The 15493-nt window shown below is 42.9% G+C and overlaps 1 protein-coding gene across 1 annotated transcript; it reads left to right on the plus strand.

The window, feature by feature from the left end:
- The first annotated feature begins 2359 nt into the window (after positions 1 to 2359).
- LOC147957345 (uncharacterized) lies at positions 2360 to 4167 on the plus strand. Its single transcript, XM_087535830.1, has 2 exons — positions 2360 to 3669; positions 3926 to 4167. Exon 1 carries the CDS (start codon positions 2568 to 2570, stop codon positions 3621 to 3623), a length of 1056 nt encoding a protein of 351 aa, XP_087391956.1. The 5' UTR covers positions 2360 to 2567; the 3' UTR covers positions 3624 to 3669; positions 3926 to 4167.
- Positions 4168 to 15493: the final 11326 nt, after the last annotated feature.

Here is a 15493-nt window from a genome sequence, read left to right on the forward strand (position 1 = left end):
TATGTAGGTCATGAGACGTGTTGGTAGGCATTTTCATATAAGATCTCTTACAATCCCTAACATCTCATGTCTATCTCAATTTCTACATGGTATTCTCCGGCTTTATTGATGACGTGGTTCAGAAAGAATCCCGCCAATTCCTCTTGAATTGCGTTTATGCGATCATGTGGTAGGAGTTCATCCTGCATCTGCCAGACCTAATTTGAAGAAGGGGGTCAATACATGTATATGAATGAAACTCAACACAAATGATGGTAATAAAATAAAATTGTGAATATTTTTGCTTACGCACATCATATTGTTTTTTAGAGTAGCCCTTGCTTATTAGAGATCGTCGCGTTGTAGATGTACTCGCGAACGTAGTATCCACAAAAATCATTCCCGGCTTCCTGCCACAACCACTTTACGAGAAATAGATTTCAATCAAACTGATAATCAAGCATTATAAATGATATTGATGAAACTAGAATCAATGGGAGATGCGTGGAACTAGGTAGTAGTACTTACTTTTGGGTGTGTAAATCGCAGCTCGCTCGGCAGTCCCGGAGTCATTGTGGTGAACTCTTTCCAAACCTTGCCAGACAAAGAAAATAATCATTTGATATCAGGATCAAATGAACAAAGTTGCCGATATGGTGTGATAATGATCGATTGAACTTACTTCTGAAGCATTTCAGTCATGTTTGCATAGTCCTGAGGATCTTTTCGTCTCGAGTCTATGACTGTTACTACTCCCTTCTCAAGTTGGATCTCTAGCAGAATAAAGTGGAAGCTGTGCACGCATGCATAATTCATCAATTACATTATTATAACCTCGAGTAATAATAAGGGAAACCGAATATGCATAAGACATTCAACGCGGTGTTTTGGCTCCTAAGTGCATATGCACCCATTGTTTAAATACACATTTTGAAAAGTTGAAAAATTCAGAACAAGAATCCCGCAGGTATATCTGGACATTCTATGTGCATGCACAAAATTTCGGTGAAAAACGACGTTTTTTGTGCCTTGTGTAAAAAAGATAAAGAAATGCAAAATGAATAGTTGTAATGAAGCATCAGAAATTTTCTTTTTTACACAAGCCATAAAAAACCTCATTTTTCATTGAAAACTTTGTGCACACACATAGAATGTCTGGATATACACGCGGGATTTTTGTTTGGAATTTTTCAACTTTTCAAAATGTGTATTTAGACAATGGGTGCATATGCACCTAGGAGCCATTGCCAATTTCCGTGGACAGAGTATTAGCTATAGATGTAGTTGAACAATGGGATGTGGATATTTGACGCGATGCCCATATGTAATTATGCCATGTATAATCATACTCGTAAATACTAAATTTTAATCAATACACAACTATAATTTTGTCATCATGCCATGTTATCTTTTATCGGATAGATGGCACGAGTGAAATTGTGGATCCTAGTCCATTCTTCTTGATTGCTTTCTACCTCGATATTTTGTTTTACAATTCTTCGCTTTTAATTCTTTTGCTGAAATCACTACTTCCAAACACAAGTTGATTTAATCCTAGTAACTAGCAACCCAGTAAGGCTGACAATCTTATGGTAAAATGTTGGAAGTTTCATGTAATAGTTTGACACTTTGTATGGTTACTTTGATATTTGTAGGCATTAAATGAATATCTAGGTATTTAATGGAGGTAATGGCATTTGAATTCTTTTGGGCAAACAAACTTGGAATAATGCCAAATTCTGACATGGATAATGTTTATGGTGTATGCATGTTGAATTTAGAAGAAAAAAAAATCAAGGTCTAATGATTTTGAAACATGTTTGCTTTCAAACCTCAGAGTTTCCCTTCGAAACTCCGATTCTTTCTCACAGATGGTTCGGTTTGTAAGTGGAGCACATCACAATATTTTTGTAACTCTCTCAAATTTTTATCACGCCTTTTAGGGGTCCTGCCATGACACCATGCGAAGTTTCATATTTTTCAGACTTCATTTACACTTCTTAGAAAAAATAAAAGAAATTACCTATGTTAAATACCTAGAAATTCATATATTGCACTAAAAATAGAGAATCCAAATTAAAGAGTGCAAAAGGTTTTACATGAAATTTCAAATATTGAACACAGAAAAACATTGGACGATAACTCTAACAGGAAAAAAAAATACTAAACACCACGAAAACACAATTGTTTAAACCTATTTTTTGGCAGGCCTTGGAAAAACGCTTGCACTGATAAAATAAATATTAGTACCAGGGTCGCTTTTTGGGCCAACTCTGCCCAAATGCAGCCCACCCTAGGCCCAAACGTTGCCGTAACCCCTCCCGTATCTGATCTCACTTTCTCCCCCAGCCTCCCCTTGGAAAAAAGAACAAAACTTTCTCCCCCAGCCGCCGTCCGGCCGTCTCCCTCCTCGCCGATCCCCTCCTTCCTCCGCCTGCCCGGCTGCGCCCTCTCTCTTCCCCGGCCATTACTTAGCTGAGTGCCTGACTCGAACCGGCCGCGTCTCAATCCCCTTCGTCCCCGCCCACCGGTCCAAGCCATTCCCCTCCCGAAACCCTCCCTCGCCTCCACCGACCGACCGGCCGACCATGCCGCAGCTGCCGGACGAGCTCGTGGAGGAGGTCTTCCTCCGCCTCCCGCCGGACGAGCCCGCGGCGCTCGTGCGGGCCTCCCTCGCCAGCAAGCCCTGGCTCGCCCTGCTCACCGGCCACGCCTTCCGCGGCCGCTACCGCGAGTTCCACGGCGCTCCCCCGATGCTGGGCTTCCTCTACTCGCGGCTCGACGGCTCCGGCGCCCCACGCCTCGTCTCCACCTCCAAGTTCTGCGCGCGCATTCCGGACTTCGCCAGTACGGACCCGGACTTTGATTTGATTGCGTGGGACTGCCGCCATGGCCGGGTTCTCCTTGGGGATGTGTCTTTGTCTCCTAGGCCGCTCGTGGTTTGGGACCCCATGACGGGCTGCACTCAGCAGCTGGTGGGACTCGACTATTTCAACGGGATCGCGGTGCTCTGCGCGGTGAGCGGCTGCGACCACCACTCGTGTCACGCCGGCCCCTTCAAGACGGTCGGCGTCGGCGTGGACATTAGTGAAGATGGTGAGCGTGTTGCACGCGTCTTCGTGTCGTCGCCCGACATCGGTGACTGGAGCAAGCTGGATACTGACGAGTGGGAGGAACCGTGCCTTGGTCTTGATCTTTCAGCTGATGCATTCATCTGTTCGATGCAAGCTGTCCTCATCAATGATGCACTCCACTTCAAGCTTGGGTACTACGATGATTATGATCGTGTGGGAATTCTCAAGTACAGCTTGACCTCTGATTCTTTATCATTGATTGATGTGCCGTTTGCCGCTCATGCCGATATTGTCATGGCGATGAAGGATGGCAGTCTGGGGCTTGCACATGTGGACAGCAGGTTAACCCTCTACGTGTGGTCCAGACAAGTAGATTCCAACGGAGTTGCGTCATGGACTCATGGTAGAGTCGTGGATCTCAAGAACCTTATCCCTATTAAAAATCCGAAGAGAAGACCTAGACTGATTGGATCTGTGGAGGGCAGAGATATCATTTTCGTGAACACGGATGTTGGCGTCTACCAGATTGATCTCAAGACACTAGAGTGTAAGGAGCTAATGAAGGGATGAAACTTCTATTCTTTGATTCCGTACATGAGCTTCTACAATCCGCCAGGTATCTATATGTCTTTCTTTTTTTATGATTCATGAACAACTCTTAGCTAGGTAACTATTTATCAGTTAGTGAAGTCATCAAAACATTGATGCCTAATCTGATTGAAAATTGTGTTTGAAATTTGCTCCAACAAATTTCAATTCCAATGTAATAATTGAAGGTTACTATTTTTTATGCTTTCTTAATTGGCAATTTATATGATATAGTATCATGTCATATCCTCTGTCGAATCACATGGATAAAACTGTGTTTGCAGAAAGGATGATCCCTGGTGATGCGCCACATTGAGAATGCGCGGTTGAGTATGCAGGATGCTACTACTCATCAACAAGAAACATGACAACTTGGAGGCATACTACTTAGTAGACTTTCGGTGCAGTGGTGCCTGCGTGTTTTCTATTATTAGTGTTGGCTTTTGTCTGTTAGTTTGACAGTTTCCCCGTGTCTGTGTGCGTAAGTGGGTGAATGTATTATCTTGTAGTGAACCTTTAATTTCTTGCATGCATGTGAACCGTTATTAAATTTATGCATCTGCAAAGAGTGGCTTAGTTCTACAATTTGCTATCCCAACTTTTGACCTAGTCTCTAAATTCTTCTCCCAAAAGGTGCATCTTTGGTGAGCAGATGCTGATGGCATGTCCAGAACAAGTGGCTCCCTGATATTTCTATCGATATAGATAATTTTGTTTGCACTACACCTACATTTCAATTTTCAAGTGTCAATGTGATGTTGCTGCAGTTCTGTTAGCAAGCGATGCTACTGAAGAGTATAGATTTAAACTGGTTTCTTGAGCTATAAGTTTATAGAGATCTAACGGAGTAACATGATATGAGCTGTGTGACTGCATGGGGATCTAACAGAGCTCTCACTTGTTTTAAAAAAAAAAACCGCATAGAGCTCTCACTTAATCCAGTAGCTCCATGGAACTGTTTGGTATTTGTTCGTTATTGGTTGCAATTTTTTGGTCTGTGAGTGGACATAAAAGTACACTGTGCTGTCCATGTAGTGAGACAAAGATGTTTGGTCAGAGAACAAGGCTATAGTGATCAATGCAATTGTCTTGGTAGTATAATTTCCAGACTGACTCCACTGATTTTTTCTTCTTACGTAAGATTTGCTATTACTCGAAATCATGAGCACACATTTCTCTGTGCTTTCTCTAAGTCTATCCTTCATGGGCACAACGAGTTGCATTTTAAGTTGGCTGATTTTCTGCATGTCATGTGAATACCTTGGATTTACATGACCCACCATCTCTCTTCTTTCAGATGTGGTTTCTTTACAGTAGGATATATATTTTGATCTTTTTTGTATCCGATATTTTGATCTTATTGGTGCACAATGCTGCAGAATTCTCTAGTTAACAGGAAAGATGGTCACTAGGAGGCAACATGGGGCTTGCGATTAATCGTATCACTAGCTGGTAGGTGTTGTTGGTGGTGCTTAGTATTCCATGCTGTTCTTGTATGTTGTCAGTTTTCCGTGCTGTTCTTAGCTGCTATTTTTAGTCGTCAAGTAGATGTTGATGGCTTCTGCATGCGAGTGGACTGAATTAGTACTACACGTCAAGTGTAATGCTACTTGCTACTACATAGCTCTCTGTTTTAGCAAAGCAATGTTAGTACAACACACAACTTGTCAACTGAACCCCTAAATCGAAGGAACTTGGGATCACAATCAAAAAGTAGCAGAAACAAATGTAGTATTCCACAAGAGCCTCTGCATTTGGGTCTGTAATCACAGGAATGAAACCATGTTTTTGAGTGCTTCAGCTTCCGTGGTTATGACTGAAACTATCACCGGTCTCTCCTGCTTATGCTGCAAACCAGGTAGATGAACCGGGAAGAAATCAGTACTGGCACTTATGTTGATACTAGGCACTACGTGTCTGAAACATGGACAAAACGGCAACTCTAGGAGATTTCGTTTCTTGGCTTCATATTGAGTTGGTTGCATGTTGCACTGTTTGTATTGCTGCAACACAAACACCTGTCCTGTAAATTTCTAGACAAGTTAGGTTTAGTTTAATTTGTGGTCTAGATATGTAGGGCATGAGACGTGTTGGTAGGCATTTTCATATACGTAGAAGCAGCATTTTCTGTTTTCATTTTGGTTGGTACCATGACATGATCCGTTCTAACACCTCAACTTCACAGTACTTGACATGGCTGGTGCGCAATGGAGGGGACCGGGTGGAGCAGAAGTCGGACCTTTTGTCCTCTCGTACTATCGTGCGGTTAGTAGAAAAAAAACAGCCTCAGTAGAAGCGAGTCTGCATTTTAACTCTGAAGTATCCTGCGTCAGATCTATCATGTAGTATGTACTACCTCCGTTCCATAATTCTTATCGTGGTTTTAGTTCAAAGAATTATGGAACCGAGGGAGTAATAGTGTGGCATCTGGCATGCACATGCGCTTCTGGCATGGGCATGGGCCTGGGCTATCAGGTCTCAGGTGACTTAGAAATCTGACCGGGGTTTATCCTCCTTTTTTAAAAGAGAAATGTGATTCTGAAATCTGAATTGACCATGCACGGCTCAAGTACTAATTCGGTGTCGAGCGGTTAATCTTGGCCACCGGTTAAACTAAACCAGTTGGTTTTGACGTCGGAGGTTATGGCACTGCTTATATTCCGGGAAGTGTAGCTTTATTCATCAGCACTTGAAGAGTGAGGATCATCTAACAAGATTGTTGGGAAAGATACCCAGTTCTGAAGCATGCAGAAAGGGTGGTCCCTGGCGATGCGGCACACTGAGAATGCACGATTGAGTATTCAGGATGCTAATCATCAACAGGAGACATGACAACTTGGAGGCATATCGTGATGAATTATGTCACCATTTAGTAGCCCTTTTGGTGCAGTGGTGCCTGCATGTTTTCTCATATTAGTGTTGGCTTTTGTCTGTTAGTTTGACAGTTTCCCTGTGTCGTTCGTGTGTAAATGGGTTAATTAATGATCTTGCAGCGAAACATTAATTTCTTGCATCCATGTGAACCGTTGTTAAATTTATGCACCGGGAATGAGTGGCTTAGTTCTTCAATTTGCTATCCCAACTTTTGATCTAGTCTCTAAATTCATCTCCCAAAAGGTGCATCTTTGGTGAGCAGATGCTGATGGCATGTCCAGAACTAGTGGCTCCCTGATATTTCTTTATTGATATAGATAATTTTGTTTGTGCTACACCTACATGTCAAGTGTCAATGCGATGTTGCTGCAGTTTTTTTAGCAAGCGATGCTGCTAAAGAGTATAAGATTTAAACTGGGACCTTGAGCTATAAATTTAGAGATCTAACAGACTAACATGATATGATATGAGCTGTGTAACTGCATGGGGATCTCATAGAGCTCTCACTTGGTTTCCCAAAAAGAAAAGATCACATAGAGCTCTCACTTAATCCAGTAGCTCCATGAAACTGTTAGAGATTTGCTCGTTATTGGTTGCAAAATTTTGGTGTGTGAGTGGACAAAACAGTACACTGCGCTGTCCATGTAGTGAGATGAGGATGATCAAAATTCAGAGTGCAAGGCCATTGTGATCATTACCATTGCTTTGCTTTTATCATAATTCCGAAAAAGCTTCCATTGACTTTTCGTATTTCTTACATAACATCTTTCATAAAAAGTCATGAACACACATTTCTCTGTGCTTTCTCTAAGCTCATCCTACATGGGTACAACGAATTTGATTTTTGCTTTCACTCAAAACAGATTCCATTGATTTTCCTTACTTCTTACATAACATCTTTCACTCGAAAATCATGAACACAAATTTCTCGATGCTTTCTCGTAGTTCATCCTTCATGGGCACAATGAATTACATGACCTGCCGGTCTCTTTTCATATTTTCTTCATATGCAGTTTTCTTTATAGCAGGGCATATATCTGGATCTTATTGGTGCACATTGCTGGAGACTGTAGTATTTGTTTGGCATGCTGCCAGTGCCTGATTGTGTTGAAGAACAGGAAATGCAGGAGCAGTGGCGGAGCTAGAGTAAAATGATTGGGCGGGCCAGCTTAGAGAAAGCGCAACGTTTTCTTTTCTTTCATGGCCCATTACGCCCCTTCAGGCCCATCACTTAAATCTCTAGTAAACAGGAAAGATGGTCACTAGAGTCTTGTATTAGCTGATGATCTTCATGTTCGGTGTATCCATATTGCCTCGGACTGCAAGGTGGTAGTCGACGACATGAAGCAGGGCGGCCTCGCTTCTTATGGTGCAGTTTTAAGGGAGGTGTTAGATAGATCGTCTTCTTATATTTCTTGTGATATAGTTCATGAATTTAGGAGGTCAAATTTTGAAGCTCACAACCTAGCGAAACACTCTCTTTCTCTTGGATTGGGTCGCCATGTTTGGTTAGGCCCTCCGGGAGATCTTTCCTTCGTCCCTGTAAACATTGTGACGGGTTAATAAAGATTCGTGAGGTTGTCTCAAAAAAAAACTAGAGTCTTGTGATCAACCATGTCTTGATTGGTGGCGATTTGTTTTGTTTTATGCTGTTCTTGGCGTTTGTCAGGGTTTGCTCTACGCGGACAGGCCAGAGCTGCTATTTTCTGCTGCCCAATAGATGATGATGGCCTCTACATGCGAGTGGACTGAACTAGCTAGCACTACATGTCAAGTGATGTTGATACTGCAGTAGTTCTTTTTAGGAAGCAATGTTAATGCAGTACACTTTGGTTTAGGAGGAGGAAAATCACCTGACGTTGCAAACTGGGCCGATAAATCCAAGGAACTTGAGATCATAAATGGCAGGAAAAAAAATGCAGTGTTCGCCATCATATCTGGGTTTCAAATCATAGAAAAGTGAAACAATACGTTTGACTTGCAAACCAGACGGAGGAATTGTGAGTAAACGAGTACTGATGCTTGTGTTGCTAGTTTGCCACCTACAAAAACATGTCTTCTGAAACATGTATAGGTCGGCATATGCAGGAGATTTCTCTTGGGGCACCTCCTCCCCCAGCTTGCCTTGCGCCGGTGGAGCCTGGATATCTCGTCGCCGCGGAGACCGTCGTTCAGCGATCAAACTGCCAGGCCATCTCCTCAATCTTCGCCTTCGCGGCGGTGGTCCAGGCGGCGTTCTGCTGACAGGGTCTTCTTGGCTTCACGTTGAGTTGGGGGCCAGTTGCACCGTTTGTATTGCAGGAGATTATTGCAGCACAAGCATTTATCCTTGGAATTTATTTTTATTTACTAATTTACGACTTCTTGAACTTCTTTAAAAAACCGTGATTTTTTTCATATTTGTGAGATTTTTTTCAAATTAACATTTTTTTTGTCAATTTCAAGAACTTATAAAATTATTGATTTTTTTCAAATTTATGATCTCCCAAATTCATGCACATTTTTTTTAAATTTAAGACTGGTTTTTCTATTGCGCGAACATTTTCCTAACCTGTATTTTTTTTTCAAAAGTCAATGGTCATGGTCAACAATCATGGACAACCGAGCGAGCACCCGCACTGTTCAGCCGACCCACGAGAGTGGGCTGCGTGTGTGATGGCTGGCCCCACTTGGCGCATAAGGTCTCATATAGGAGCTCTTTCAGGAAGCCAATCTCACACCCAGCCAACGTGCTGCAGCTAAGTGGGCACGCCCAGTGTGGGACCTAGCATTGCCTGTTCGGTTTCTTTTTCTCAATCACTCTTTTTTTCTATATTTTTACAAAATTTAAGAATAGGTTTGGAATTTAAAATTTGTTCACGAATTTCAGTGAATGTTATGAAATCTGAAAAATGTCACAACTTCAACACATGTCCATGAATTAAAAATATATTCAAAAACAATTACGTGAATTCATAGAATGTTCATGAATTCGCAAAAGAATCCTGATTTCAAAAATGTGCGCGAATTAAAAGAGTTCATGAAATTCACAAAATGTTCACTAAATTGAAAAGGGTTTGTAAATTAACTTTTTTGTGATTTGATAATTGGTTAATTAATTTGAACATATTTTTTGCAAAATTGGAAAATATTCATGATTTCATTGAAAAGTTCAAGAATTCAAAAACTATTTGTAAACTTGAAAAACAAAGTTCATGAATTTGATAATATGTTAGTGAAGTTGGAAAAGGTTCATAAAATAGAAAAAAATTGTGAACTAAAAAAATATTTGTGAAATCCAAAAAATGTCGGTTAATTTGAAAATGCAAAATTAAATAAAAAGTGAAAAGCAGGAAAAAAAACCCTAAAAGGAACGGAAACCAATATGGGAACCCTCAGTTTTGGAGATGGAACGCTCGGTCTCAGCCGTCGCCACGTGTCGCATTCGGGACGCTCGCTCCGGATTTTGTTTCTTTATTATGGGTCAATCACAACAGGTGTTTTGAAGAAAAAAAATGCATCTTGATGTTCCATGCAATGCACAGGCATCTTGCTAGTTTTTTTTGCATATAATTCCAAACACCACGTAGACACGGTCTTTGACCATTTTACAACTATGTTAGTATCATTGTTAGTGGTCACCCGGTGCAAGTTATACCCCCAGGTGTTTTAACCTTTTTTTTAGTAATGATATCTGGCGATTGTTCGCCACGAGCTCAATCCTGGCGAATCCCACGTAACCGTCAGATTTCCATCCGACGGTGGCCCGTTTTTAAGCCATAGTATTTGACAAAACCGCCACCCTTACACACGTACTGTAACAGCGTCGCGGGCGTTTGCAACTGCCATGTCTCCCAGCGAACGTTTGCTGGGGATTGGAGTTAGCACCGATGGCGGTTCGTAGTCATTCCACGCTCGGACATTGAAGTTCGTAACTATTTTAGATTAGAATATACTACTCCTCTGGTCCTAGTAGTAGAGCAGAGTCCTACTCCACTACTACTCCGCTCTGGAGTATATGCAAACTAGGGCATAGTAGTAGGTACTGTAGAGAGTACCAGTACTGTGATCACTCAAGCAAGTTGTCTGGCATCGATATGACGCTGCTGGTATGTGTCTCCTAAGTCAAGCGGCGTGTTGTAGTCATCATCACCTGTCCACTTCCCGCAGCACATATTCGCTTCTCCATCTTTGTCTGCACATAATCGTCCAATCTTCCATCCCCGCTAAGGCGCCTCCCCCCCCCTTCTGAAACCCAAGCACTAACAATGGCAGAACCGAGCAGCATCCGCTGAAAGAGTGGCTGGAATTCGCTCCCCGCAGAGGTAATCAAGCTCATTGTTTCATGTGTGGACAATCTCGGTACCATGCCGCTCGCCGCGTGCTCGTCGGGGCTGTACCGTTTACTCAAAGCCCTCAGGCCGAAGCTTTTTAAGCCAGCTCGTTGCTTGCTGATGCCACCTGATCCTCAGAAACAGTGTGTCACGCAGCATGACGATCGTAGGGTGGCGAGCATCAACCCCCTTGACTGCGATCTGATCCCTGTCACCCTCAACTACATTAACGGTATGTACTGGGTCAGCATGAACACGTCTTGGATGGTGCTCGTCGACAGTCGCAGCTGGATGCTCGTGGAGGTCTACACCCAGCGATTGATCCCCCTTCCTTCAATTAACACTGCACTACTTTGGAACCGCAGCCCAGAATACTCGGAATCTTACAGTAGCCAACATGATACCAAGTTTGATTTGTTCAAGGTTGTAATCTGCCAAGTGCCCACAAGATCTGCGAATCATAAAGACTTCAGGCTAATTGCGTTCTTCAACCGTGGTCTCGCCTATCTGACAGGTCACTGCGGTAAATGGATAAATCTGCACGTCCATCGCAGGACTCCATGGTTCTCTGATGCCATTGAACACAAGGGCTTCATTTACATTGTCGACTCCTTCTATGGCTGGACGTATTGCTGGTCTACTCCAGTCATCGCTACAAACGGCTATTACAGCAGTATGGTGGTTCCTGGCTCGATCAGACGACGGCGAACGATTGATGATCGTTCGCATGTACCGGATGTGTTGTTTCGCGGAATACAATCACAGTCACTGCAAGGTCTTCGAGCAGGATCCCAGCTTCTCTAGGCCTTCAGGAATTTTTGGCTGGAGGCTGGTAAGTAGTCTTGAAACACGCTCTCTGTTTCTCGGACTGAATTATCTGATTAACCAGGAGATAACCGACGGCAAGGATCATGATGGCAGTGTGGTTTCGTTCATCAGGCAAAATTGTGTGTACACAGCGTACCATGCGTCTCTGCATGCACCATACCCTGATTTGTGCCGCCACGCCCTGTAGCCCAAAGTAGGAGAGAGGGTCACAAGTATCAGACTTCGACCTGCTAGCTGGAGTTTCTCCCGTCAGGCACCCATCTCATTCAAGCCGTCGGCCAATCTTCAGAGCTTAATAAATAGTAACGTCTAACTGAGCCAGTTAGTTAGATGTACTAGTAGAAAAAGGGCCATTTGTCCCGGTTTGTAAGGCCCATTTGTCCCAGTTTGGGAACCGGGACTAAAGGGCCGGTACTAAAGCCCTATACCTTTAGTCCTGGTTCTTACACCAACTGGGACAAATGGGCCTCCACGTAGCCGCTGCGGCGAGCCCAGGCAGGAGGGCCTTTGGTCCCGGTTGGTAGCACCAACCGGGACCAAAAGGCATCCACGCGTCAGCAGCTGGCAGGAGCTGAGGTTTTTGTTTTTTTAAAGGCGGTAGTTTAGGGGGTTTGGGGGGGTTAATTTAGGGTATTAGCTAGCTAATAGAGAGAAGTGTCTTCCCTTATCTCCGTGCTTGGTTTACCAACGCTACTGCTATGCCTAAACATGGCTTAGATTTAAGTGAAGGCAACATGTGGTGCATGTCGAAAGTAATACTAATCCTAACTTGATCAAGTTTGGATTAGTACTACTATTGACATGCACCACATGTTGCCTTCACTTCAATCCAATCCATGTTCATTTCACCCACTGATATATAATAACTCTTCATGCTCGCATCATGCATCATCATAATAACAAGTCCTACTAATCATCATCATACAACTTCTACTCGTTATTAATAACAAGTCATACGATCATCATCCTCATAGTCATCGAACCAACCCAACTTAATTGTTCTTAGCACATGATCATCAGTATTAGGTAGGAAATAAATACCCTCTTTAAGGTAAAATAGCATAAAACAATATAGGCCCTGACTCTCCATTATGGATAATGGAGATCATCCTGTCTTCAATTCTTGCGCTTCGCTTCCTTTTGCTTCCAAGAACCTCCTTACGACTGTCCATACATTTTTTCCATTCTTTGATTAGCATGTGTTCACCGGTTTTAGAAATCCGGTATGGAGAGGTGAGATTCGTAGGATTACCTGGCTGTATGTTCAATACATCAAGGCGACCATTCTGATACATCAAATGAGGCACACAATCCATCAAGATTCTCTGTTGAAAAACATAGTAATAACTTCGTGGTTAGCAATGATGTACTAGTTTTAGAAGTATGCAAAAGATGCATGGATGTTTTAATAGTAAAAAATCTTACCAGGGTATCTCCATAGAAGTTACCGTGGTTCAACACATGCACTAGTGGCACGTATTGACCATAGTTTGGAGGAGTATAATAATAGGTATTGTAATTCTCAAGGTCAATACAAAATGCGATCAGATGATTTTTCTCCTAATAAGTTAATTCGGAGCCATCGGTGTAGTGGGTTTTGTCTACCATCTTCCGCACATTGTTTGAAGAATGAAAATAAGCTATCAATGGAAATAAGTTGTAAACTGTTTTGAAATAAACAATATAAATTAGCTAATAACTATGTCTGAGAAACTCACATAGCGGTAGAATTGGAAGCGTATCAACAAGGACCCAAATGTCCATATTGTCTTGCTCGATGTCAGGATCACCAAGATCCATGGTGACAAGCATATCCTCATAAAAACCATACATCTTGCAAAGTGCTTCCCAATTTGGGAAACCAAAATGGGTTACGCTCTGAGAATTGTACAGATTTACTTCAAAATCCATACCATGATGGGTCCTTAGGTGAATTTTCTTTGTTCTGAAACTTTCATGGTATTCAAAACCCATCCTCTCCAAGACATAGTGTCTTACATGGCACGGGATAAGCTAGTCGAATTGTAAAAGATGAAAATTACACGTTGAAATAGTTGAAGTCGTGCTTAATTACGAAAAAACACTTGTCAACGTTGCGTACCGTTTCAACATCGAAGGTCTCCTGGAGCTTAATGCTGAAGCGCCGATCTTCGTCCAGGTGAGGGCACCTGTCGCACAGACCTCGGTCGTCGTTGCACCAGGAGCACTCCCTCAGGAGACTTTCGTCGTCCGAGTACGACATTTCCTATGTTCATAATTCAAAGATTAAACTTGTACAATTAAATATATGTACTACAAAAACTAAATTAGAATATTATTATTCATCACGGGTTGACTATCGATCTGTCGAGTCTTTTCTTGAAAACTCTCAGCTCACGTGCTGTATATATTTTAAACTAGTTATATTAATTTTCTTACTAAAAATAAACTACTTCTATAGTAAAATAAAGTAGTTTTATTAAATCAACTAGTTCAACTACTAAGCACTTACTATAAATAAAATAAAGTAGTATTTACTAAAAATAAACTACTTCTATAGTAAAATAAAGTAGTTTTATTAAATCAACTAGTTCAACTACTAAGCACTTACTATAAATAAAATAAAGTAGTACTTACTAAAAATAAACTACTTCTATAGTAAAATAAAGTAGTTTTATTAAATCAACTAGTTCAACTACTAAGCACTTACTCTAAATAAAATAAAGTAGTACTTACTAAAAATAAACTACTTATATAGTAAAATAAAGTAGTTTTATTAAATCAACTAGTTCAACTACTAAGCACTTCCTATAAATAAAATAAAGTAGTACTTACTAAAAATAAACTAGTTTAACTAGTTCTATTATTTATCGACCCCCCCCTCATGTCGAAGTTATCGGGGAGGGGGTATATCGACAACGACATACCCAATAAAAAATAAGAAGAGGAAGAAGAAGAAGAAAAGGAGAAGAAGAAAGGAACAGAGGAGAAGATCGAAGAAAAAAAGAAGAAAAAAAGAGGAGGAGAAGAAAGGAATAGAGGAGAAGAACAAAATTTGACAAGTGCGGTGGCTCACAGCGGGGGCGCACGGCGACGGCGGCGGCGGGGACGATGAGGGCACGGTGACGGCGCCGGCGGGAGCGGCGACGGCGACGGTGGGGGCTGGCCGGGGCAGGGGCGCGGCCGGCCGGGGCGCTCAGGGGCGGGCCGGGGCTGGGGCGCGCGTGGTCGGGGACGACGTCAGCGACGGCGAGGACGAGGCACGGGCGACGACAGGGGCGGCAGGGGCGGCGGACGGCGTGGGGCAGCCTGGCGGCGTCGATGTCGTCGGCGTCGTCAGGGGAGGAACTGAATGAAAATTTTGACAAGTGTTGTATATATAGCCAGAGCTTTGGTCCCGATTCGTGGCACCAACCGGAACCAATGCCCCCCTTTGGTCCCGGTTCGTGCCACCAACCGGGACCAAAGGTCTCTTTTCAACAGAGACCTTTCGTCTCAGTTGGTGACACGAACCGGGACCAAAGGGGGACATTGGTCCCGGTTGGTGTTACGAACCGGGACCAAAGGGGGGATTGGTCCCGGTTGGTGCCACCAACCGGGACCAACGGGTGGCACAACGGTGGTGGTGGGAGTTTAGTCCCACCTCGCTAGCTGAGAGAGCTTAGCACCTGTTTATAAGCTGCGTTGCGGCTCAGGTGCTGAGCTTCTCTCTAATATGCAGGCAGTACTTGCCTACCATTATCACTGCCATGTTGGGCCTATTGGGCCTGCGGGCCTGCATCCTGGCCCATGTACAGATGGGTTTCGAGTCGTATGCAGGCCGTGTGGCCCAGTTGGCGGATTTTTTTATTTTTCCAG

This window comes from Triticum urartu, chromosome 7A, assembly GCF_056163025.1.
Source record: "Triticum urartu cultivar PI428250 chromosome 7A, HENAU_Tu73, whole genome shotgun sequence".
Classification (NCBI taxonomy): Eukaryota; Viridiplantae; Streptophyta; class Magnoliopsida; order Poales; family Poaceae; genus Triticum; species Triticum urartu.